The 26,793-nt window shown below is 43.9% G+C and overlaps 2 protein-coding genes across 3 annotated transcripts in view; both read left to right on the top strand.

Annotated features, from left to right (window-relative positions):
* Positions 1-4,437: 4,437 nt before the first annotated feature.
* Positions 4,438-5,656, top strand: IMP3 (IMP U3 small nucleolar ribonucleoprotein 3). The gene has a single exon (XM_036907635.2). The coding sequence runs from the start codon at positions 4,579-4,581 to the stop codon at positions 5,131-5,133; it is 555 nt and encodes a 184-aa protein (XP_036763530.1). The 5' UTR covers positions 4,438-4,578; the 3' UTR covers positions 5,134-5,656.
* An 18,352-nt stretch (positions 5,657-24,008) lies between these two features.
* SNUPN (snurportin 1) overlaps positions 24,009-26,793 on the top strand; it is a 33,226-nt gene continuing 30,441 nt past the window's right edge. Inside the window, exon 1 of one of the 2 annotated variants that reach the window (XM_036907634.2) lies at positions 24,009-24,153. The gene's annotated coding sequence lies outside the window, so the exon portion shown is untranslated. The remainder of the gene's footprint in view (positions 24,154-26,793) is intronic. The other variant, XM_036907633.2, reaches the window with a different exon arrangement.

The following is a 26,793-nucleotide window of genomic DNA, read 5'->3' as shown; positions in this document are numbered from 1 at the left end:
TTCAAACACTTCAGTCACACATTTATAGAACATCTTGGATTTACTCCCACATCTATTCTGAGTGGATTTTTCTAACTCTCGGGGGCCACCCTTATTTCCAGGGTCTTGAGGAAAACTCACTTTTCAGCCTCAGCCTCACAGAGATTTCCAGAACCTGCATCATCCATTCCCTCCCTCCCAGAACTCTCCTCAAGCCTACTGGTAACAGCCCCTGGTTACTAGTCTCAGGAAACTGAAATAACCTTTGTGCTTGCCCTATACCCTATACCCATTACTTATAAAGTCCCTTTATAAATTATCTCCATATTATTCTAATTTGAGTGTGTTCTCTCTTTCCTGCTGGGACCCTGATTTGTGCACAGGAAACATCATCCATCCCCCATCCAGGCATCCAGCCTTCCTCTTTAGGAAACTTGTCAGCAAAGAAGAACTGTCACCAGTGGTTTCCAGGCTGACCCTGCTGGTGGCAGCATGGAAGACATACTGGACTATTACTCTAGTAATGCAGTTAGGAGATGATGAGGGCCTGAAGTAGCACAAGGGTAATGTGCAAAGGTATTGTTGTCTTTGCAGCAAGATGCCTCAAAATAGCCATCTCTACTAGCTGCTTGCGATTTCTTTCCTCCGGTTTTCTTCTTAACCCTTCAAGCTAGCCTTTCACCCTCACACTCCACTGAAATTCTTCTTGCCAAGGTCATCAATGACCTAGTGGTTATTCTGAGCTTCCAAAAGCTCAGACATGTTAGGACAAGTAGACAGATGCTACCAGTGTGCCCACTGCCATGAAATGTGCATGGGAGGGCACCTATCCCAGTCTGGGTAGAGCAAGAAGCAAGGAAGGCTTCCTGGAGGAACAGGTGCCTAAAGCAAGGAAAAGGCTTCAGCCCCTTTCCTGGCTATGCCCTGGAGCCTTGCCTACGCCCTCCAGCTGGGACTTTCCCCCTCGTTCTCACTCTTCCTCTTACTCAACCTCACAGCAGCATTTAACCAGGTTGACTGCTCACTCCTTCCCCAGACACACTCTTCACTTGCACTGGGGAGACCATACTTTCTTGGCTTCCCTTCTACCTCACTGGTTCATCCTATTCTCCCAAATAATTCTTAACACTAGAGTGACTACAGTATAGAGTGGTCCTCTTGTCCTTTCTATTCATATTCATTCCTTTGATGATTCACGCAGGCTCATGGGTTGGAACATCATCTATCTGCCAGTAATGCCCCAATTTTTAAAATTTTCAGCCCAGGCCTTTCTCTAAAATTCCAGACTCACATATTTTCCCCTGACATATCCCCTTGGCTGTCAAACAGGCATCTCTAACCCAACATGTTCAAAATGTTAATCTTGCCCACCAAACCTGTTCTACTTGGCAGACTTCCCTATCTCAAATGTTGAGTACTTTCTTCTACTTGCTCAGGTCAAAGTGCAGGGTTGCAAGGAGGGCGCCTGAGCCGGGACTCTCCCACCCTGGGATTCTTCTCTTATCAGCATCCTGGGACTGCTGTCCTGGTCCCAGACACCATCTTTCTCACCTGAATCACTGCAACAGCTTCCTAATGGTCTGTTAAGTTTCCAACCCTGCCTCCCAATAATCTGTTCTCAACACAGCAGTCAGAGTGATCCTTCTAAAATGTAAGTTAGATGTCAATCCTCTCTCAGAGCCCTTCAGTATCCTCATCTCACTCAACATAAAACCCAAAGTCCTTACAGGTTTATGAGACTCTGAGCCCAGTGTCCTCCCAACCTAGCTCACTCTGCTCCAGCCAAGATGGCTTTGTTACTCCTCTTCTGACATGCCAGGCACATTTCTGTCTGTTTCCTCTTTTTGAAATGCTCTTCTGCCAGACAGCCACATGGCTAAACCCCTATGAAGTATCACCTTCTCAATAAGACCTACCTTGTCATGATCTATTTAAAATTACAGCCCATCTTTGCCCCAAGCTCTCCTATATCCGGCTCAGTTTTGTTTTATAATACTTACCACCTGATAACACATATAGTTTAACTTATTTATTATGTTTATTTTCTGGGAAAAAAGTTTACCAAGAATCCTGCTGCAAATATGTTGAGTAAGGGCTGAGGATAGAGAGAGTGAGGCTGGGCTGACCATGCAATGCAAACTTAGCGAATATATTTGCACCACATGTAACTGGTTAAGGATTAATATCCAGAATATAGAAAGAACATCTTCAAATCAATTAGAAAAAAAGCAAGCAATTAGTTTTCTCTTGCAGCTGTAACAAATTACCACAAACTTAATGGCAGAAAATAACACAAATTTGGTCTTTTACAGTACTAGAGATCAGAATCCAGAAATCCATTGGAGACCTAGATCTCACTGGGCTAAAATCAAGGTGGCAGCAGGACTGTGTTTCTTAGAGGCTGTGTGAGCCTCTAGAGGCACTAGAGGAAAAATCCGTTCCTTGCCTTTTCTAACTCCTAGAGGCTGCCCACATTCCTCTGCTCCTAGCCCCTTTCATCTTCAAAGCCAGCAATCACATCAGACTTATGCTTTCATCATCCCATCACCTCTGACTCTTCCAACTCCCTCTTTTACTTATAAAGCCCCTTGTGATTACATGGGACTGATCCAGATAATCCAGAATAATCTCACCATCTCAAGATCCCTATATTAATCACATTTGCCAAACCCCTTTTGTCATGTGAGGTAACATATTAACAGGTTCTGGGTGGAAGTCTTTGGTGGGCCATTATTCCACTTACCTCACAATCCAATAGAAAAATAAACAAAAGACATGAAGATGCATTACATAGAGGAGGAAACACGTATGAAACCTTTATTTATAAGAGAAATGCAAATTAAAATCACAATGAAATACTATCACACACTCACCAGATTGGCAAACATCTTTAAAAAAAATGAACAAACAGCATTGGTGAGAATGAGGAGCAAAGGGAGTAATTCTCATGCACTGCCAGAGGAGTATAAATTGGCACAACCCCTTTGGAAAACAATTTAGCAATATCTAGTAAGGGTGAACATGCACATACTTTACAACTCAGCAATTCTGTTCCAAGAGGTATACCAGAAGCCACTGCTTAATCCAACAGGAGACCTATAAGAATGTCAGTAGCACTGCTAAAAATAGTTCCTTCCAAAAAATTCCAACAGGAAAAATGATTAATAACTTGGATAGAGCCAAATGATGGAATATTATGCAGTAATAAAAAAAAACTACAGCTACATATAATAAACCCCATATGGTGTGATCTTTTCTAAGCAACACTTCTCAAATGCCAGTGTATATACACATTACCTGGGGATCTTGTTAAATGCAGATTCTCTATCTGTAGGTCAGGAATGGAGCCTGAAATTCTGCATTTCCAACAAGCTCTCTGCTTTGAGTAAGGCTATACTTTGAGTTAGAAGGTTCTCAATATATTTAGGGATGCATGTTTAATGATAAAACTATTTTTCTTTTGAAACAAAAGGGAAAAGTAAATATAAAATTTAGGAGAGTAGGTACTTTACCTCTGACTGGAAGGCGGCTGGAATAGGTAGTTGAAATGTCCTTATGACGTTTTCATAAACTGCCTATTCAGTTCATAAGTATTCATTATACTTTATAATTAACATATGCTACTTACATTATTTTCCATATAGCAAGTATTATATTTAAAAAGACAATGAAATGTATACAGAAATAAAACAAAATGATCAGACAAGAAGCTAGGTGGCGTCAAAGGCCTGGGCAAATAGAGAGGCGAGAGCCCTGTATCACTGCACTCAGGTATAATTTATAGATACAACTAGCCGACACCACGTGAAATTTGTGAACTCAATACTCGATGACCAGAAATCCACCCTGTCAGGCTGATTCGTTTGAGCTCAGACTAAGGATCAGGACTTGCACTTGATATCCCAGTTTCTCGCACTTGCTGGGTTTTATGAATCACCTGGCGTTCTTGTTAGCAATACAGGTTTCAGGTGGCTCCCGTGTAGACCCCGAGTCCCTTTGAGTGAAGGAAGTGGCCCGGGAATCAGTATTTCATAGGTTCGGCGGCGCCCAGCCCCACTTGGCAGGGGGGAACCGTTCGCCCGCCTGGCGGAAGCCCTGCGCTGGCGAGCGGCGGGGACCCCCAGCTCGAGGCGGCTCCCCACGAAATGGGAGGCTCCCAACGGTCAGTCAACACAGTAAACCCAATCAAACCAGCGCGGCGGTCACCCCTCCTGCCCGGAACGGGCCTCTTTAGTTCCTGTCGGGGAGACTCTTCTGAGAGTCCTTGAAAGGCAGAAAAACGATGAACTAGAGGCATGATCAGACCAGGAAGGTATTGCAAAGTAAGGTCCGCGCAGACTTGCCTCGGGCCCCGCCCCTCGGGCCCCGCCCCCCTCAGGCGCCTCAGATGCTCCTCCCCTCGCGAATGTGAAGAGAAGAAACGCGAGATACAGATGTGAAGCGAAACCCCACTCTGACCAATGGAGATCGAGGGCGTGGCACTGGGCCTCTCTTTCATTGGCCCAGGGTTCCCCGGGCCCTCGGGCGCTGGGGCGGAAGTCTCCCCGGCTGGGAAAGGCGCCCTCAGCCTCCAGCCTTGAGGCACCCGGAGTCGCCATCATGGTGCGGAAGCTTAAGTTCCACGAGCAGAAGCTGCTGAAGCAGGTGGACTTCCTGAACTGGGAGGTCACCGACCACAATCTGCACGAGCTGCGCGTGTTGCGGCGTTATCGGCTGCAGCGGCGCGAGGACTACACGCGCTACAACCAGTTGAGCCGTGCCGTGCGTGAGCTGGCGCGGCGCCTGCGCGACCTGCCCGAGAGAGACCCGTTTCGTGTGCGCGCTTCGGCCGCGCTGCTGGACAAGCTGTATGCCCTCGGCCTGGTGCCCACGCGCGGCTCGCTGGAGCTTTGCGACTTCGTCACGGCCTCATCTTTCTGCCGCCGCCGCCTGCCCACCGTGCTCCTTAAACTGCGCATGGCGCAGCACCTCCAGGCCGCCGTGGCTTTCGTGGAGCAGGGCCACGTGCGCGTGGGCCCGGACGTGGTCACCGACCCCGCCTTCCTTGTCACGCGCAGCATGGAGGACTACGTCACCTGGGTTGACTCGTCCAAGATCAAGCGGCACGTGCTGGAGTACAACGAGGAGCGCGACGACTTCGACCTGGAGGCCTAGTGGGCGTTGCCCCCCACGGCTGCATTTTATAGACGGAAAGCCGAGACCTGATGCGTGGGATTCTCAGGGCGCTCTCCCCAGGAAAGGACTTGGCCCCTCGGCTGCAAGTCCACGCACAGAGCCGAAGGGTACGCCCCTGTCCCCCCCGAAATTTTCTTACCTCTTGGACTGTTGATAACTAAATGACTGCCTGAAGAGACAGTGGGAAGCGGTTTTGTTCTACACTGAGGAATTGTTAGGTTCTTTTGTGTTTGAAACATGGCAGTGTAGGGCGCGGACGTTGCGCCCCTGCCCTCCCCGCAGCTTTGCCTTTATTATTTTGTGGTGGGACGTTTGGTTCAGGTTATTTAACATGAATACTTGGCTCCTGTTCATGATTAAGCTGTGTACAGATGATGGAGAGTTAGGTCGCAAGTTTTCATGAAAATGGGTGAGACTTGAGTCTCAAGGGTCCCCCTCCCCCTCGTTTAAAGAAGTGTTTTCCAAATGCCAATAAATGGCCCAGCTGCTTTGGAAGTGCGAATTTTTGTATGTCTGGTTCTCTCACAGAAGGTCACATCTGGGCTCCTTGGCTCAGTAACCCAGAGGACTGGTCAGAGCGACCTGCCTGTGGGTGAGCCTGCAGCCCGACTGCATGTGGAGGTTACAGGATGTAGCACAGGCCTAGGCAAATTGATCAGTTTACCATTCCCTTCCTTGGAATGAGTGTTTTGGCAGAGCTCTTTCCCACAGAATTTCCTGTTGATATTCCAGCCCCAGGAAATACCGTATTAGAGGCTCAAATGTTTGCTTGCCTAAGGAAATAATCACCCTACAGCTCGGCCATCTAGTGGTTAGAAGTGACCCAGGAGGTTCCTGGAGACTTAAGATGTTTTTAGGAGCGGTAGAGAACTGGGAGGGAGAGTGGGGAAACTACCTCATTATAGCAAATACTTATACAAGAAGAATAAATAGACTGCCAAGACCAATGGATTGGCTTTTACATGTGTCTTCATTTGCTAAGGTGAAAGGCAGCATTTGCTGAAGAAACAGTGAAGGGAAGGTAACACTGGGAATGGTGGTAAATGCCACTACTGTATGTTGGGCATAGTTTTAAGTACATTATGTTTATTAGTCTATTTAATCCTCCCTACAATCCTACGAAGTGGGGAATCCAATTATTCTCTACTTTTCAGATGAGGGAATTGAGGCAGAAATGGATCACATTGCCCAAGATTGCCTTAAGTGGTGCTTAGCTCTTTCCTCCTTTCCCTCCTTGGGCCACAAAATAAATACAGGGAGCCAGACATGTTACAAGAAAAGAGCCTAATGGATTAAAAAATGTGTATACACAGTGCGTAGGAGGGCAAATTGGTACATAACAAACCTTAAAAGTATATATACCCTCTGACCTAGAAATGCCACTTTGAAGAATTTAGCATAAGTAAGTTATGGATATTTGCAAAAAATTAATTACAGGGATCTTCACAGCAGTGTTAAAAGGGAAAAATTGAAAATGTGCCCTAAGGATACCGGTTAAATTATTGGCTGTCCTTACGATGAAGCACAACCATTAAAAATTATCAGAAATATATTTAAGGACTAAAAATGTTAACATAAAATGGTGCCAATAGTATCCCATTTTTCTGAAGAAAATCACCTCAATAGAAAAAACATGGCATAGAAATGGGTATAATATCGTCTCTCTTTGGGTGGTACTATTACTGTCAATTTTAATCTTTCTTAATGTGTTTACCAATTTTTCTCTGAAGTCCATACACTTACAATAAGAAATATAATTTTGTGTGATCTCAGTCTGAACATGTGACAAGTTTTGGGAAAAGACACATTTAGCTTTAAAACCAGTGTCCTGAAAACACAATGTTCCTCATGTAATTGTAAATTAATGATACCAAAAAAAAAAAAAAAGGCATAGAGCATGTCCATCACTTAGAATACTTTGGAAATACAGGAAAGTGAACAAAGGAAAATAAATAATTCATTGTCTCCTCAAAGGAAAAAAAAAAGTGTCCTAATCAAACAGCAGTTGAAATAGTCTCATTAAAAGAGAACACGATTGACAGTAAACAAGCCTCAGAAGGAGTCTTAGACAAATAGCCGCCTGGGCCAAGAATCAGTTATTCCCCAAATTCAAATTCAGTGAGTCAAAGAAAGGCTGCTTTCCTTAGCCCCCTGGCAGCCTGGTGTGCCATCATATTTTAGGCCAGCTTTCTAGAATGGTTAAGTGTATAGATATAACAAATAAAAGTTGTATGGACTGTGTGATGCCCTCTGGTATGTTCTGTTGCTTTTATTTTTTTAAATCATTTTTTAATTGAAATATAGTTGACATACAGTATTACTGGTTTCAGGTGTATGACATACTTTTTTATGTTGGTCCCAACCCACTAAATTAATTTCACAGTCCACTAATGAGATAAAACCTTTCGCTTAAGTTTGAAAGTTAAAAGTTTGAAAAAGTGTCCTTGATGAACTCAACATTTTCCAAATTAAATTGGCATTTTAACTTGGAATATTTAAGAAATTGCTGTTTCCAGCTGTTGAGTCAGAACATTGGCTCCATCTTTTATTAACTATTTGACCTCAAGTGAGCTCCCTCCCACCTCGGAGCCTGTTTAATCATCTGTGAATGGGGAAAATGTGAAAATAAATGAGACAACACACATATACAGACTTGGGAGTATGTTTTAACTCCGAAAGTGCTCAGTGTTTATCAAAAGCAAAACCAAACCAAACCTCGTGAGACTCGTGCTTTTCTGTGAGCCTGCTCTGGGAAGTAGAGACCAGACGGATCCCTGACTCCTGGGGGGACCCAGCAGAGCCTCCCGGATCCTGCCTGCACATCATCTCCAGCTACCTTCCCTCCTCTCCCTCCTCACACCTCTTCATCTCCCAGCCTGGATCTGCCTGTACTTTGTCATCTGGCAAACCTCACCCCTGGTATGGCCTCCTTGTTCTTGGCTCCCTGAAACATGACATTCTATACATGCCACCTTTATAAAACATATCTTGTGGATCTGTGACTATTTGCTTCCTAAAGCTGGTAGTCTAAAGATCATAGCTGACCCATCTTATGACTTGCAGGGTGCCTGATTGATTTATTCATTTATTCACCTAGTTGTTTATTCAGTACTTGCTATATGCCTAGTACCTGACACATAGCAGCAGACAAAACACTTGGTTCTGGAACACTTGTAACTTAAGAAAGTAAGACTTTTTGAGAGTCAAATAAATAGAAATATAAATTACAATAAATGCGATAGATGTGAAGTGCAGAGTGGTATGAGCATAAGGGGATCTGCTGTAGCTGAGAAAATATTTGAAGTTATATCTGACAAATTAACTAGGCAAAGAGATTGAAAGGTAAGGGCAAACCTGGAGAAAGTGAAACTTAAGACCTGAGGATAAACAGAGTCAGGCATAAAGTAGGAAGAACACAGCAGGCAGAAAAAATCTTTAAGAGCCCTGGGGTAGAAAAGATGTGAGTAGTCTGGAAACAAAACCAGTGTAGCCAAAACACAGCAAGGGGACAGATGGGCAAAGTAAAGTAACGGCCACTTCTGTAGGTCTAGTGAAGAATTTGAATTTTACTGTCATTGTACCTTTCAAGTGTGGGGATAAGACCAACAGGTTTTGAGGACCACTTTGGCTATGTATTAGATGTAGATCTGTTTGCAGGGGTATGTGTGGAGGCAGTGAGAAGGCTTTCGAGTGTTCCAGGTGACAGACAACGGTATGGATCAGGGTGGTGGCAGTAGGGTTGGAGTGGAGTTTATTGGATTTCTAGCCTGTTTTGGAGGTGATATATAAACCACCCAGATGCCCTCTACCTGGCTAGGTTGCTCATTCCCCCCAGTGCTGTGGGTGTTGTTCCCTCCTTTTTCTGGGGAATTGTCTCTGCTGACGTGCACTCGGTCACCCAAGGGGTTACACTGTCATCACTACGACTACTCACCACAGCCAATGACTGGGTAACGAGGGGAACTAAAGGTAGAGCCCCAGGCCTCAAGGAAGGACAAGCCTGTGGCACAGAGGCCTTGTGGGTCAAGCAGAGCCTAGACCTTTCCTGAGACTGCACAAGTCAGCTGCCTCCAGATGGAGCATCTCTGGGTTCCCCTTCCCGAACTTCCTGCAGGCTCACCTTAGCCAGTCTAACAAGGGCTCATAGTGTGTTTCCCAAGGTCCAGTTGATACCGGGGTTCTTGTTTGCAGTCGAGGAATAAACTTTGCAAACACTCAAGGTAGGAGAGCAAGAGAGAGGCTTTTATTTAGCGATAAAAGTGAGAGGACAGAGCTCCCGGCTCAGGTCATGAGGGGCAAGAGAGTCCATAGTTCTGTGTTGTCTAGGGGATTTATAGGTGGTTGAGGATTTTTAGAAATTTGATAAAGGGCTAGGGGTGTGGACTTGTGAAGTGGTCTTAGAATGTTCATTCTTGATAAGACATTAGTCTCTTTTCTCATCAGTCTAGGTAATTCTGCAAAATATAACAAGAAATTTACTGCAGATTTTTTTCCAGCATAGCAGCTTCCTCATCTGGGAGCATATCAGTCAAACTGCCTGCCCGGCCCTCAACGTAGGCTGATTTATTGTCTCTTTGCTAAAGAATTTAAGAACTGTACTTAACCTCTTGGGTTTTAAAAAGCAATCTTTTTATTTATTTATTTATTTTTCTGAGAAGGAGCTCAGAGGCTGTCACTGCCTCCATCCCCTAACTTTGCCTCAACCTCAGGGAACTTCCAGATTTCAGAGTCTGGGGGAACTGATGCTGACACCTTCCCTGCAGTTCCTGGATAGGACCGCCTCTGTCTTCTCCTGTCCCCCCACCCCTCCTGTTCCTGGGCACAGAGTCCCAGCTCCAGAACAGCAGCAAAGCCCACATGGTAGCTCAGCGTTCTTTCTCTTCTGCAACCAGGCTTGTCTGGCCACTGGAGGTTCAGAGCCTCAGTTTCTCCACCCTCAGAGTGGGCCACCTCTCAGGCCTGCATCGGGGTGAAGAACACTGCCCTTGGCTCTCAGCCCATCTACACTGCCTTCCCAAGCTCCTCTGTGGTTTAGGCCTTGAGCAGTGTGGTCAGGAACCATTTGTGCTGGATCTGCCATTCATTACCATGTGATTGGGGCAAGCCCTTTCCACTCTCTGGGCCTCAATTTCCTGATCTGCAAAATGGGAAGTGAGAACTGGGTGATTCTCTAAGGGCCTGTTAACACCTGCTGGGCTTTTTTTTTTTTTTGGTATCATTAATGTACAATTACATGAGCAACATTATGGTTACTAGACTTCCCCCATTATCAAGTCCCCCCCACATACCCCATTACAGTCACTGTCCATCAGCATAGTAGGATGCTATAGAGTCACTACTTGTCTTCTCTGTGCTGTACTGCCTTCCCCATGCCCTGGACCTACATTATGTCTGCTAATTGTAATGCCCCTTTTCCCCCCTTATCCCTCCCTTTCCACCCATCCTCCCCAGTCCTTTTCCCTTTGGTAACTGTTAGTCTCTGACGCTGGGGTTCTTGTTTGCGGAGTCGAAGAATGAACTTAGCAAACAGTCAAGGTAGGAGAGCCAGGGAGAGGCTTTTATTGAGAGAGACAGTGAGAGGACAGAGCTCCTGGCTCATAACAGGAGGGGACAAGACAGCCCGGGGTGGTGCGTTGTCTAGGGGATTTATAGGTAGTTGAGGATTTTTGGGAATTGAGGGCTTAGGCTGTGGACTTGTGCCACCTGCCCTGCCCTCAAGGTGGGCTGGGTTGTTGTCTGTTTGCTAGGGCTGTTGACAGTGAAGTCACGGGTTATGCTGAGATACCCTTGCGGAACACTCAAACATTCCAGGCCAAGTTGCTCCTGGCCTTTTGACCTTTAACTGATCTCACTGAAGATGTCTATATTCCTACTCTTGTATCTTTACCCTAGAGAATTAGTGTGACCTTGACTTTGCATAATGCTGAACAAAGAGTTTCGATAGGGACTTTACATTCTTACATTGCTTTGACTGTAAATATCTTGCCTTGTTTTTTCTGGAGGCCCTCGCCCTACTGTTTAAGCCCACAGTCCCTGTCTCACATCCTTGGGTTCTGTGAGTCCACTGTTGTTTTGTTCCTTCAGTTTTGTCTTTTTTCTTATAATCCACAGATGAGTGAAATCATTTGGTACTTGTCTTTCTCCACCTGGCTTATTTCACTGAGCATAATACCCTCTAGCTCCATTCATGTTGTTGCAAATGGTAGGATTTGTTTTCTTCTTATGGCTGAATAATATTCCATTCTGTATATGTACCACATCTTCTTTATCCATTCATCTACTGATGGACTCTTAGGTTGCCTCCAATTTCGTGGCTATTGTAAATAGTGCTGCGATAAGCATAGGGGTGCATATGTCTTTTTCAAACTGGAGTGCTGCATTCTTAGGGTAAATTCCTAGGAGTGGAATTCCTGGGTCAAATGGTATTTCTATTTTTAGTTTTTTGAGGAACCTCCATACTGCTTTCCACAATGGTTGAACTAAATTACATTCCCACCAGCAATTTAGGAGGGTTCCCCTTTCTCCACATCCTCGCCAACATTTGTTGTTCTTTGTCTTTTGGATGGTGGTGATCCTTACTGGTGTGAGGTGATATCTCTTTCTGGTTTTAATTTGCATTTCTCTGATGATTAACGATGTGGAGCATCTTTTCATGTGTCTGTTGGCCATATGAATTCCTTCTTTGGAGAACTATCTGTTCAGCTCCTCTGTCGATTTTTTAATTGGATTGTTTGCTTTTTGGTTGTTGAGGTGCGTGAGCTCCTTATGTATTTTGGATGTCAACCCCTTCTCGGATATGTCATTTATGAATATATTCTCCAATACTGTAGGATGTCTTTTTGTTCTATTGATGGTGTCCTTTGCTGTACAGAAGGTTTTCAGCTTGATATAGTCCCACTTGTTCATTTTTGCTTTTGTTTCCCTTGCCTGGGGAGATATGTTCATGAAGAAGTTGCTCATGTATATGTTCAAGAGATTTTTGCCTATGTTTTTTTCTAAGAGTTCTTTGGTTTCATGACTTACATTCAGGTCTTTGATCCATTTCGAATTTACTTTGTGTATGGGGTTAGACAATGATCCAGTTTCATTCTCTTACCTCTAGCTGTCGAGTTTTGCCAACACTAGGCTGTTGAAGAAGTTGTCATTTCTCCATTGTATATCCATGGCTCCTTTATCACATATTAATTGACCATATATGTTTGGGTTAATATCTGGACTCTCTATTCTGTTCCATTGGTCTATGGGTCTGTTCTTGTGCCAGTACCAAATTGTCTTGATTACTGTGGCTTTGTTGTAGAGCTTGAAGTTGGGAAGTGAGATCCCCCCTACTTTATTCTTCCTTCTCAGGATTGCTTTGGCTATTGGGAGTCTTTGGTGTTTCCATATGAATTTTAGAACAATTTGTTCCAGTTCGTTGAAGAATGCTTTTTGTACTTTGATAGAGGTTGCATTGAATCTGTAAATTGCTTTAGGCAGGATGGTTATTTTGATGATATTAATTCTTCCTACCTGAGAGCATGGGATGAATTTGCATGTATTAGTGTCCTCTTTAATTTCTCTTAAGAGTGTCTTATGCCCAAAGCAATATACAGATTTGATGCAATCCCTATGAAACTACCAGCAACATTCTTCAATGAACTGGAACAAATAATTCAAAAATTCATATGGAAACACCAAAGACCCCGAATAGCCAAAGCAATCCTGAGAAAGAAGAATAAAGTAGGGGGGATCTCACTCCCCAACGTCAAGCTCTACTATAAAGCCATAGTAATCAAGACAATTTGGTACTGGCACAAGAGCAGAGCCACAGACCAATGGAACAGACTAGAGAATCCAGACATTAACCCAGACATATATAGTCAATTAATATTTGATAAAGGAGCCATGGACATACAATGGCGAAATGACAGTCTCTTCAACACATGGTGCTGGCAAAACTGGACAGCTACATGTAGGAGAATGAAAGTGGACCATTGTCTAACCCCATATACAAAAGTAAATTCAAAATGGATCAAAGACCTGAATGTAAGTCATGAAACCATTAAACTCTTGGAAGAAAACATAGGCAAAAACCTCTTAGACATAAACATGAGTGACCTCTTCTTGAACATATCTCCCCGGACAAGGGAAACAAAAGCAAAAAAAATGGAACTATATCAAGCTTCTGTACAGCAAAGAACACCATCAATAGAACAAAAAGGATCCCTACAGTATGGGAGAATATATTTGAAAATGACACATCCGATAAAGGCTTGACGTCCAGAATATATAAAGAGCTCACACGCCTCAACAAACAAAAACAAATAACCCAATTAAAAAATGGGCAGAGAAACTGAACAGACAATTCTCCAAAAAAGAAATACAGATGGCTAACAGACACATGAAAAGATGCTCCACATTGCTAATTATCAGAGAAATGCAAATTAAAACTACAATGAGGTATCACCTCACACCAGTAAGGATGGCTGCCATCCAAAAGACAAACAACAACAAATGTTGGCGAGGCTGTGGAGAAAGGGGAACCCTCCTATACTGCTGGTGGGAATGTAAGTTAGTTCAACCATTGTGGAAAACAGTATGGAGGTACATCAAAATGCTCAAAACAGACCTACCATATGACCCAGGAATTGCACTCCTAGGAATTTACCCTAAGAATGCAGCAATCAAGTATGAGAAAGATCAGTGCACCCCTATGTTTATCGCAGCACTATTTACAATAGCCAAGAATTGGAAGCAACCTAAATGTCCATCGATAGATGAATGGATAAAGAAGATGTGGTACATATACACAATGGAATACTACTCAGCCAAGAAAAGGGCAAATCCAACCATTTGCAGCAACATGGATGGAGCTGGAGGGTATTATGCTCAGTGAAACAAGCCAAGCGGAGAAAGAGAAATACCAAATGATTTCACTTATCTGTGGAATATAAGAACAAAGGAAAAACTGAAGGAACAAAACAGCAGCAGAATCACAGAACTCAAGAATGGACTAACAGGTACCAAAGGGAAAGGGACTGGGGAGGATGGGTGGGTAGGGAGGGATAAGGGGGGGAGAAGTAGGGGGATATTAAGATTAGCATGCATGGGGGGGTAGGAGAAAAGGGAGGGCTGTACAACACAGAGAAAGCAAGTAGTGATTCTACAACATTTTGCTATGCTGATGGACAGTGACTGTAAAGGGGTTTATAGGGGGGACCTGGTATAGGGGAGAGCCTAGTAAACATAATATTCGTCATGTAAGTGTAGATTAGTGATACCAAAAAAAAAAAAAATGGGCAGTTCCTGTGTGGAGACCTCCAATGAGTTCTACACGAGAGTATAAAGGGCATATAAAAGTGTAGGCAAAGGGTCTGTTTGTGTTTATACAGAGGACCAAAGCCTAATTGGGCTACCCCGAAAATGAACTAAGATACGATATGAAAAAGAACTTCCAACATCAGCACTCTCTGGAAGACTCATGCCAGAAGATGATCATCAAAAAACCCCAACAAAGATCCACGCACTGCTACAGCTGTAGATGCACTCATCCCACCAGTTCCTGGACTTGCCATGGGAATGAGGAAGGAGATATCTAAGCTGGCCTGTGCATACAGTAAAACAACAAATTTGACTGGATCTATACTGTTGGAACTCAATCAAGAATTAGGAGAAGTGCAAATTGTAGCGCTCCAAAATCTTACAACTACAGAACATAAGGGATGTGAACATTCCCCAGGAATGGGTTGTTTTAATTTGTCTGATTTCTCTCAGACTGTTCAAGTTCAGTTGGACAATATCCACCATATCATAGATAAGTTTTCACAAATGCCTAAGGTGCCTAACTGGTTTTCTTGGTTTCACTGGAGATGGCTGGTAATTACAGGTATGCCTTGGTTATGTAACTATACTCCTATTATGTTAATGTGTGTGCGCAATTTAAGTAGTAGCTTAAAACCTATACATGCTGAAGTTACTCTACAAGAAGATATGTCAAAGAAATAATCAATCTTCCCATGTTTTCTTCCGCCTGCTACTTCTATAGCTTTTCTTCTTCCTTCCTAATTACAACCCTTAAATAGAATTCGTGCCTCATATCAAATGTACCGAGTATCATAATTCTTCCAAGTGGTAAAGATACCTCAAGACAAATGCTGGGCATAGAAGCTACAGGGCATAAATATGCAAAGAAATAAAAAGCTAACCATTTCAAACAATAAGGCTTCTCTCTCACTTACCAACTTTACATTTCCCTGTATGGCCCCGGAAGATGACTGGTTAGCCAGAGACGGGTAAGATTCCTCAAGGGAGGAACAACCTAAGACAGGCACAGTCGCAGGGGGGTCATCAGGTGAGAAATTGGGGATCAACAGAGGTGAGGCTTAGAACCTCACCCCCCCTGTTCTGAGAGAAATCTTCTGCATATGTGGATGTTTTATTGCCCTTGTCTAGCTTGGATTAACACATAGTCTACAGGCACACACCTGATCATCTACATTTGCTCTCTTACAACACTAAACTATGTTTTCTACCTTTATGTTGTATCTACCTACCACTTCAACATTTTATTAAAGATAATAATAAAGAGAGAAATGTGGTATCCACATATAAATCAAGTATAAAAATCAAATGAGTATTCATATTTGAACTGACTGTTTATAGTTCATAATGCATGAGCAAAACCGAAGGTTTCTGTGATGGCTGCCCTTGTACTGTTCACCATGTAAGAACTTATTCACTATGTAAGAATTTGTTCTCCATGTAAGAACTTGTTTGTTATGCCTCAGAAGATTGGAGACTGACGAAAATTAGGCTTGGGGTGGATTAATGATTGTGCATTGAGCATTGACTCCCCTATACAGAATTTTATTGTTGTTAACAACCATTTGATCAATAAATATGAGAGATGCCCTCACAAAAAAAAAAAAAAAGTACACACTTCCAATGGTAAAATAATAAGCAACCGGGATGTAATGAATATAGTCAAGATATTGTAACAGCTTGGTATGGTGATAGCTGGTACCTAGAATTGTCATGTATATAAATGTTGAATCACTATGTTGTACACCTGAAACTAATGTAATGTAATACTGTGTGTCAACTACCCTTCAATAAAAAATAATTATCTAAAAAAAAAAAAAAAAAGAGTGTCTTGTAGTTTCCAGTGCATAGGTCTTTCACTTCCTTGGTTAGGTTTATTCCTAGGTATTTTATTCTTTTTGATGCAATTGTGAATGGAATTGTTTTCCTGATTTCTCTTTCTGCTAGTTCATTGTTAGTGTATAGGAATGCAACAGATTTCTGTGTATTAATTTTGTATCCTGCAACTTTGCTGAATTCAGATATTAGTTCTAGTAGTTTTGGAGTGGATTCTTTAGGGTTTTTTATGTACAATATCAGTGTCATCTGCAAATAGTGACAGTTTGATTTCTTCATTACCAATCTGGGTTCCTTGTATTTCTTTGTTTTGTCTGATTGCTGTGGCTGGGACCTCCAGTACTATGTTGAATAAAAGTGGGGAGAGTGAGCATCCCTGTCTTGTACCCAATCTCAGAGGAAAAGCTTTCAGCTTCTTGCTGTTAAGTATGATGTTGGCTGTGGGTTTATCATATATGGCCTTTATTATGTTGAGGTATTTGCCCTCTGTGCCCATTTTGCTGAGAGCTTTTATCATGAATGGATGTTGAATTTTGTCAAATGCTTTTTCAGCATCTATGGAGATGATCATGTGGTTTTTCTCCTTCTTTTTGTTTATGTGGTGGATGATGTTGATGGATTTTCTAATGTTGTACCATCCTTGCATCTCTGGGATGAATCCTCCTTGGTCATAGTGTATGATCCTTTTGATGTGTTTTTGAATTCAGTTTGATAATATTTTGTTGAGTATTTTTGCATCTATGTTCATCAGAGATATTGGTATGTAATTATCTTTTTTGGTGGGGTCTTTGCCTGGTTTTGGTATTAGGGTGATGTTGGCTTCATAGAATGAGTTTGGTAGTATTCCCTCCTATTCTGTTTTTTGGAAAACTTTAACGAGAATGGGTATTATATCTTCTCTGTATGTCTGATAAAATTCTGAGGTAAATCCATCTGGCCCATTTGTTATTGGGTAGTTTTTTTATTACCGTTTCAATTTCTTTGCTGGTAATTGGTTTGTTTAGATTTTCTGTTTCTTTCTTGGTTAGTCTTGGAACGTTGTATTTTTCTAGGAAGTTGTCCACTTCTTCTAGGTTTTCCAGCTTGTTAGCATATAGGTTTTCATAGTATTCTCTAGTAATTCTTTGTATTTCTCTGGGGTTCGTCGTGATTTTTCCTTTTTCCTTTCTGATTCTGTTGATGTGTTGATTCTCTTTTTCTCTTAATAAGTCTGGCTAGACATTTATCTATTTTGTTAATTTTCTCAAAGAACCAGCTCTTCGTTTTACTGATTTTTTTCTATTGTTTTTTTCTTCTCAATTTTATTTATTTCTTCTCTGATCTTTATTATGTCCCTCCTGCTGACTTTAGGCCTAATTTGTTCTTCTTTTTCCAATTTTGATAATTGTGACGTTAGACTATTCATTTGGGATTCTTCTTCCTTCTTTAAATATGCCTGAATTGCTATATACTTTCCTCTTAAGACTGCTTTCTCTGTGTCTCACAGAACTTGGAGCTTTGTGTTGTTGTTGTCCTTTGTTTCCATATATTGCTTGATCTCTATTTTGATTTGGTCGTGTTGTTCAGTGCCTCTGTGTCCTTACTTATTTTCTGTCTGGTGGATCTGTCCTTTGGAGTGAGTGGTGTGTTGAAGTCTCCTAAAATGAGTGCATTGCATTCTACTTCCTCGTTTAATTCTGTTAGTATTTGTTTCACATATGCTGGTGCTCCTGTGTTGGGTGCATATATATTTAGAATGGTTATATCCTCTTGTTGGACTGAGCCCTTCATCATTATGTAATGTCCTTCTTTATCTCGTTACTTTCTTTATTTTGAAGTCTATTTTTCTGATACTAGTACTGCAACACCTGCTCTTTTCTCCTTGTTGTTTTCATAAAATATCTTTTTCCATCCCTTAACTTTTAGTCTGTGCATGTCTTTGGGTTTGAGGTGAGTCTCTTGTAAGCAGCATATAGATGGGTCTTGCTTGTTTATCCATTCTATTACTCTATGTCTTTTGATTGGTGCATTCAGTCCATTTACATTTAGGGTGATTATTGAAAGATATGTCCTTATTGCCATTGCAGGCTTTAGATTCGTGGTTACCAAAGGTTCAAGGTTAGGTTATTTAGTATCTTTCTAACTTAACTCGCTTGTTGAGCTATTATAAACACTGTCTGGTGATTCTTTATTTCTCTCCCTTCTTATTCCTCCTCCTCCATTCTTTACATGTTGGGTGTTTTATCCTGTGCTCGTTTGTGTTTCTTTTGCCTGCTTTTGTGTATAGTTGATTTTATTTTTTGCCTTTAGTTAGTATTTGGTTGGTCTGCTTTCTTTGCTGTGATTTTATTTTCTCTGGTGACATCTGTTTAGCCTTAGGAGTGCTCCCATCTAGAGCAGTCCCTCTAAAATACCCTGTAGAGGTGGTTTGTGTGAGGCAAATTCCCTCAACTCTTGCTTGTCTAGGAATTGTTTAATCCCTCCTTCATATTTAAATGATAATTGTGCTGGATATAGTATTCTTGGTTCAAGGCCCTTCTGTTTCATTGCATTAAGTATATCATGCCATTCTCTTCTGGCCTGTAGGGTTTCTGTTGAGAAGTCTGATGATAAGCTGATGGGTTTTCCTTTGTAGGTGACCTTCTTCTTCTCTCTAGCTGCCTTTAAAATTCTGTCCTTGTCCTTGAGCTTTGCCATTTTAATTATTGTATGTCTTTGTGTTGTCCTCTTTGGGTCCCTTCTGTTTGGAGTTCTGTGTACTTCTGTGGTCTGAGCGACTATTTCCTCCCCCAGTTTGGGGAAGTTTTCAGTAATTATTTCTTCAAATACACTTTCTATCCCCTTTTCTCTCTTCTTCTTCTGGTACCCCTATAATGTGGATGTTGTTCCTTTTGGATTGGTCACACAGTTCTCTTAATATTGTTTCATTCCTGCAGATCCTTTTATCTCTCTCTCTGTCAGCTTCTATGCGTTCCTGTTCTCTGGTTTCTAGTCCATCAATGGCCTCTTGCATCTCATCCATTCTGCTTTTAAATCCTTTCAGAGTTTGTTTTATTTCTATATTCTCCCTCCTTAGCTCTTGCATATTTCTCAGAAGATCCATCAGCATGTTTATGACCTTTGTTTTAAATTCTTTTTCAGGAAGACTGGTTAGGTCTATCTCTCCAGATTCCTTTTCAGGGGAGACTGTCTGGGTTAATCTGGTCTGTATCAAATTCTTCTGCCTTTTCATGGCGATAGAGATAATCGTGGGTAGTTGGCACTTGTCAGCTGGGAGAACGTCCCTTCTTGCTAGTTTGTGACCCTCCTCTCCTGGGAGAACAGCGACCTCTAGCGGCTTGTGCTGGGCAGTTGCGCACAGACAGGGTTTCCGATTTTTGCCCGGCTGTTGTGAAGGAAGCTCCGCACCCGGTAGCTATGGGCGTGGCAGCTCTTAGGCTGCCGCTCCACTATGGCTGGGCCGTGCCACTCTGAGAATGGGCGGGAGGCTGTTTATCTCCGTGAGGGGCTTTGGAGCAGCACTGCCACCCTAGGGGTTAGACCCCCCGGAGTTTCCCGGGTTCCCAGTTGCTGGGGTAAGTGTCCCAGGACGACTCCGTCCAGATGTGGTGTCCCTGTCCCTTTAAGACTTTCAAAATGCATTCACTTTTCTTTGTCCCAGGGGCGCCGGCTGTGGGGACCTGCTCGCAGGTTTTACTGCCGTTTCCCTAGTATCCAGCACCCCACGCACTGTGTGTCTGCACTCTGGTGCGGATGGCTGGGGCTGGGTGTTTAGCAGTCCCTCTCCCTCCCGCTCCAACTCCTCTCCTCCTGCCAGGAGCTGGGGTGGGGGGTGCTCGGGTCCCGCTGGGCCAGGGCTTGTATCTTATGCCCTTCGTGAGGCATACGGTTCTTGCAGGTGTGGATGTAGTCCGGCTGTTGTCCTGTGTCTTCTGGTCTCTCTTTTCGGAATAGTTGTATTTTCAAAAATATATATGTTTTTGGGAGATTTCCGCTGCTCTACTCACACCGCCATCTTAGCTCCTAACTCTCTGGCTGTTTTTAATAGTCTGTCTTTATCCTTGATCTCTGCCATTTTAATTACTATGTGTCTTGGCGTTGTCCTTGGGTCCCTTGTGTTGGGAGATCTGTGCATCTCCATGGCCTGAGGGAGTATCTCCTTCCCCAGATTGGGGAAGTTTTCAGCAATTACCTCCTCAAAGACACTTCCTATCCCTTTCCCTCTGTCTTCTTCTTCTGGTATCCCTATAATGCGAATATTGTTCTGTTTGGATTGGTCACACAGTTCTCTCAATATTCTTTCATTCTTAGAGATCCTGTTTTCTCTCTGTGCCTCAGCTTCTTTGAATTCCTCTTCTCTAGTTTCTATTTCATGATTGTCTCCTCCACCGTATCCAACCTGCTTTTAATACCCTCCATTGTGTTCTTCAACAGTTGGATCTCCATCCGGAATTCATTCCTGAGTTCTTGAATATCTTTCTGTACCTCCATGACCATGTTAATGATTTTTATTTTGAACTCCCTTTCAGGAAGAGTTACAAGGTCCATGTCATTTAAATCTTTCTCAGGAGTTGTATTAATAACTTTACTCTGGACCAGGGTCCTTTGTTGTTTCATGTTTGTATATGGCGCCCTCTGGTGTCCAGAAGCTCTACTCTCTGGAGCTGCTCAGCCCCTGAAGCAATGTTGGGGGTCGCAGGGGAGTGGTATTGGTGCCTGGGAGTAGGAAAGAGTCCTGCTTCCCAGCTTCTATGCCTGCCTTCACTGCCTGAGCCAGTGGACCGAGCACGCAGGTATAAGCTTTTGTCCCAGAGCAGCTGGATATGGATCCCTGCTTTCCACAAGAAGCCGGAATCCCAGTGTCCCCAGGAACTCAGCCTGTCCCAGCTTTCCAACGCCTTAATCACGAGAATATGATGAAAGCACCATGAAGTGTAGGTTTGTGCTCCCAGAGCAGATCTCTGGAGCTAGGTACTCAGCAGTCCCAGGCCTCCAGTCCCTCCCTGCTCAGTTTCTCTCCCTCCTGCCACTGAGCAGGGGTGGGGGAGGGGCAGCAGTCCTCAAGGTGGTTTAGGTGGTGCAGGGCCTAGGCCTTAATGTAATACCAAATTACATAGGGAGAAAGCTGTTTCCTTTTTGATTCTCTTTAATCTCAAGGGGAAAGTCTTTTCTGGGGCCTGGACTTGAACACATGTATAATTCTTGCTTTTAAGAACAATAAGCCCATTTTGTTTGCTTTCTGGATTATATCCCAAATCCAGCCTTTTCTATCCCATCCATTGATGCAACTTTAGTGCAAGCCCCGGTCACTGGCCTCCTAACCACCACATTAAGCTTTAGTTCGCTACTCAGTAGCTAGTGGGAGCTCTTTAAAGCTCAAATTTGTTTAGAAACCTTCACCTGCAATGAGTAAAATTCCAACTGCCCACTATGGCCTGTAGGCTTCTGTGTCCTGACTGCCGGTGACCTCACCTCCCTCTGCTTCCCCCTCCTTCTGGCCTTCTGCCTACCCCTCACACAAAGCCTCTCTGGACCCGCTGTGCCTTCCACTAGAAATTTAGAACTTCCTGTCCTCATGGCTGGCTCCTCATCATTCACATCTCAACTCAAATGTCGACTCCTCAGAAAGTTCCCTGAACACTGTGGCCGCAGAAGCCCCACCCGTCTCCGTACCTACCCAGCCACCTAAGCTCTTTGGCATCTGTCTGTACTCAGCTACGCCATCTATCTTTCATCTCTCCCTACCACAACTGGGCTGTAAGCTCCTGGAAGGTAGGGTCCAAGTCAGTCTTGGTCATTTGGTATTTCCTAGGCCTGGCACAGCGCCTGACCAAATAGTAGGCATTAAACACACATTGGTTAATTGACAGAGTGACACTAAGGGCTTCTGGTGAGAGTCTCCTCTTTCAGAAAAGGCTGAACACCTTCCTGCTCTCAATCTCTTCTTTCTAAGTAGGAGTCCCCCACCTGTGGACACTTAGCAGAACATTTTAGGGATGCATGGGTTAACACCTTAAATAACATTGAATCATAGAATGAGAAAGTGGATCTTCTCTTTGAATTTATCTGATTATATAAAAGTTCTCTTAGTGTTACTCTTCATCACTTCTTCAATACTTGCTAACTTCTGATTTTTACCAAGTCCTCAGTCTTATAATTTCCTGTAGATACCAATATCTAGCTAGATTATAACATTATACTGTTTTTACTGTGTATATTTTATAAATACCACCTATTAAAATGGAAAGCAATTAAAAATAATGTTATGGTGTTCCTCTTTTAAATTAATATATTTAGGCCTTTTTAAAAAAGGTAAATTGATTTAAAGACATTAAACACAGGTGTGAGTTGGACTGGAGCCTTTTTCCTGGACTCATTGTATGAGTTTGGGGACCTCTTTGTCAGTTTCTGTTTTCCTCCAATGTGTAAGGCATGTATTCTTTTCTGTGTACTTTGGAACACTAGATGTGACCTGTGGTCATGGGTATAGAGAATGGTTATTCTCTATTTATTACAAAATACTTAATATCCTGGTGTCAAAGTTCCCTAATGAAGCCAGGCTCTGGCTTCTCATAAATTAGGCAAACATGAGCTTTTATTCATGAATGAATTCACCACCAAAATAAATAACCTAGTGCACAGCTTTGCCCAGCCTGACCATGGAAAGACAGAGCTCACCTACATAAATCCTGAGGTCCAAAAATTGGTCTTCCAAAGTCCCAAACATCTTTTACCCCCTTCCCCACCCCACCACTGTGTTGGTCTCATCACCTGTTCTTTTTAGTTCAAATGGATGATGTTATGTACATAAAATATGCAGCAAATCCACATCTTTGATTCCTTGGATTCCAAGTGTGCCAACTTTGTATATTTTATGTAGCATAGTAACATCTAGCTTCTCTGAGTCAAAAACATTCAGCATATTCAAATATTCGGCTCAAAAGCGGTGTGACTTTGGCCAAGTTACTTAACATCTCTGAGCACCAGACGCTCTACTTCCTTGTGTTATTTGCAAATTAAGTGAGATTATGCATGTGAAGCAGTGTCTGGCTCGGTGTAAGCATTCAATAAATGACTATTCATATTTTTATTTTGCATCTCATCAGACCTCCCCTGCGAAGCTGCACTCTAGTTTGATTAGTTCTCCTAAATCCCGGCTCCTTCCACCTACCGCTTCCAATTCAGTCATTCCTTCACCAGGGTCTACTGAGTGCCGTACCTTCTGCTGCACGCTGACTTCTTAAACAGGAATCAAGCCAGGTTCCTACCGTTGACAAGTCCACAGCCGAGTAGGAAAGAAACTGCCAAACCGCGCAAATGGTCTGTAATCGAGGTGTATTTCCGATGTCGTAAGGGCGAAATGCGAGGGAACGTCTAATTGTCTGAGACCTGGGGGCGTGAGGGGTGGAGGGAATCCAGGCAATTGACACCAGTGAGGGGGCGGACTGCTGGTGCGCCCCTAAAGACTGCGGATGTGCGGTGGGCAGGATCCGGGCCGGAGGGCCTTGAATGGCGAGCCAGGAGATCGGGCTTCTTACTGAGGAAAGGGGCCGCGAGGAGCTTGTGCTCGGGATGGAGACCTCGGCCTGCCGGGCCAAGCGACGGCGCAGGAACCCGGACAGCGCAGAGCCAAGGGAAGCCCCCGGGCCGCGGCCGCCGGAAGAGCCCCCGCCGTTGAGGGCGGAAGTGACGGCCTGCCAGCGACCCAACCGCGGAAGGACTCCCGGCATTCGCAGCGGCGGGAGGAGCCAGAACGTCCCGGCGCGTGGCCAGGCGGCCCAGTTGCGCGGTGGCGGCCACGGGGGCGGGCCGCTCTCCTAGGGCAGCTGATTGGTCGGCCTCCGGAACTGTGGCGGCGGCGCGTGGAACTGTCACCTCCGCCTGGTGAGTCCTGGATTGGAACCTGGGCCCTGCCGGCTTCTGACCTGCCCCTGGGCACACGGCCGGCTTCGTACTCCCGGCCTCCCGAGCCGTCACTGGCGGTGGAGAACCAGACTTCCCTCGGGCCTGCTTCCTCTCTGCTGCCCAGGCTTTTGGGCCAGGACCCCGCCGGGACTTTTTGTGGGCCTGAGTGACCCCTCCCTAGAGACAGCCTGTGCGAGGTTGTGGCCTGTGGGGGGCGCCGAGGAGGCCTCCATGCGGGCCTGGCGGGTGCGGGGCGGGAGCGCCCGGTGGAGCGAGAGGCAGGGGACACGGATGTGGAGCCGGGAAGGGGCGTGGGCGAGCAGGGAATTTGGGCGCTGGGAGGACGGTGGAGGATGCGACCCCAGGGCCGAGGTCAGCACCCCTGGAGAGAGCACTGTCCCGAGGACTGGGGTGAGAGAGCCGAAGCCCGCGGAGAACAGCCGTAAGGGAAGGTACAGGGAGCTGCCCAGTATCCAAGTTACCAGGTTTAGGGATTTTGTGGGTTTTGGCAGAGCAGGAGCCCCAACAAAGATAAAGCATGATAAGGCCTAATAAATGTATTTTATATTTGGTCATTACTTTGGTAAAAGGAACACGTAATTTTTTACAAGCTTTATTATGAAAGTGTTCAGACTTGCATAAAAATACAGAAAATAGCCTACCATTACGGATACTAAGTACTCATCACTCAGCCTCAACCACAAGTGGCCAACCTGGTTATATTACAAATATGCTAAGACTCTCCTCAAATCCACGCTGATATTATTGAGGTAGAGCAGGACGTGGGGCAAGCATCATGATTAATATTTCCTGCCTATGATGAAAAATGCCAAGATATAAATAGTATAGTAAGAACAGGAGGGACTCCACCTTAAGACTAAGATTCCATTTTAAAAATGAGGGACTTGGGAGGTAAGATTCCTAACACGTTTTATGGTAATGAGCCAATGACTGAACCTATCTTAGGCAGGGCAGGCAGTCCTAAATGATACGTTTCCACTGCTTGAGGGTAGCCATTATCTTGGAGAAGAACAGGACCAATACATTCCCTGTGTTAAGTTTATCTTGCAGAATATCTAGAGACTGTCTATGGTGGTGACATAATGTCTCTCACCAGAGATAGACATCATGAGACCACAGTCAGTCTAAGCTCCCCTGGCCTTTTACCGATTCTTAAAAATGCAAATCCTAAACTTTTAAGCACGCCTCCTCTCTGAGGTCACCAGCACTCCTGTCTGAGTGTGTACTGTCTTATCAAATAAACTTTACTGTTGCATAAGCCTGTTGCACTTCATCTCTGCACTCTTTTTCATGATAAAAACAAGAACTTGCCCACCTCCACCTCTGGTGGTAAATGCCTTTGTCACTTTGCTATTTCATTCAGTGTTCTGGTCTTAAGCACAAGTCTCTCTCTCTGTTCTACTTCAGACAAGTAGGCAAGGGCTACTAAGATCTCTGATTTGGATTAGGAAATTCCCATTGCGTAGGTGACCCAGACAGGACTGTGGCTGTAAGGTCATGCTCTTTAGTAGCCTTCCTGAAAAATCTTTGCTTTGGGAAGTTCTCAGAACATAATCTCACTCCATCCAGTGCTCTGAGGCCTCCCCAAATTCTGGGGTAGTAGGGGCTTTGTTACCTCACTGTGCAGTTTCAAGTGGACACTGGATACCAGGTGACCCTGGCTTCAGGAGTTGGCGAGGGATCTGCCCCGGTGTTGAGCAGGAGTTCCATGGACTTTCCTTTCCTCCCTCTGCTCTTCCTTGCTCTCTACTGCCTGCATGAATTTTCTACTACTCTCTCTTTAATTAATTTCCTCCTTACCTACACTCTTATGACCTGCTGTCAAATTCTTTCTCTACCAGAGTCAAGAACCCTATGCCAGGTTGAGGTTTCACCTAGTGCTCAGGGAGATCTCCCCAGATTGGATTGCCAGACAACACTATGTTAATCTTAAATTTTAAAAGTTCCTTTCATGTTTAATGGGTATATAGAGGTTTAATTTTGCAAGATGAAGAGTTCCAGAAATTGGTTGCACAACAGTGTGAATGCACTTAACATTACTGAATTGTGCACTTAAAAATGGCTAAGATGTTAAATCTTAAAAGAGTTTTTAACCACAATTTAAATAAATTCCTTTCAAATTAGAAAGAAATCTAATGCTGCAAATTAAGAAAAAATTGACTTCAAGTGTGCAATGGAAAATAACTAATTGCCAGGTAGAGGCCCATAGAGTTGAATTTTTAACTGTAGAGGCTCTGGAATAAACCCATTGGTTTTGGTGCACAGACCATTGTAAGCTGGCCGGGGGTGGAGTTTAGCACTGGTGGTGCCCTCTAGTTTACATTAGAGCTGAAGGGTTAGGCCAGTGCTGCTGTGTGAGTCAGATTTCCCCCAAATGTTCCTGTTTTCTTAACTCTCTGAGGCACACCTTTAACCCTCGGGTAAGCTCCTGTGCCACCTTATATGTTCATTCACAGAAGGGTGAGTGAAATATGAATGCATCTCTTTCTCTCCACTCCCATTCTTTAGGGCCCACCTGGGTAGTTTGTCTCCAGTATGACATCTGCTCACTGTCTCCCAAATGTACCACATGTCAGTCGTTCACACTCCTAGAGCAGC

Source organism: Manis pentadactyla, chromosome 11 (genome assembly GCF_030020395.1).
Source record: "Manis pentadactyla isolate mManPen7 chromosome 11, mManPen7.hap1, whole genome shotgun sequence".
Taxonomy (NCBI): Eukaryota; Metazoa; Chordata; class Mammalia; order Pholidota; family Manidae; genus Manis; species Manis pentadactyla.
This window is presented reverse-complemented; position numbering and strand designations above follow the sequence as displayed.

Coding starts and splice junctions, on each gene's coding strand:
- IMP3 (XM_036907635.2), top strand. CDS start 4,579: ATGGTGCGGAAGCTTAAGTTCCACGAGCAGAAGCTGCTGAAGCAGGTG.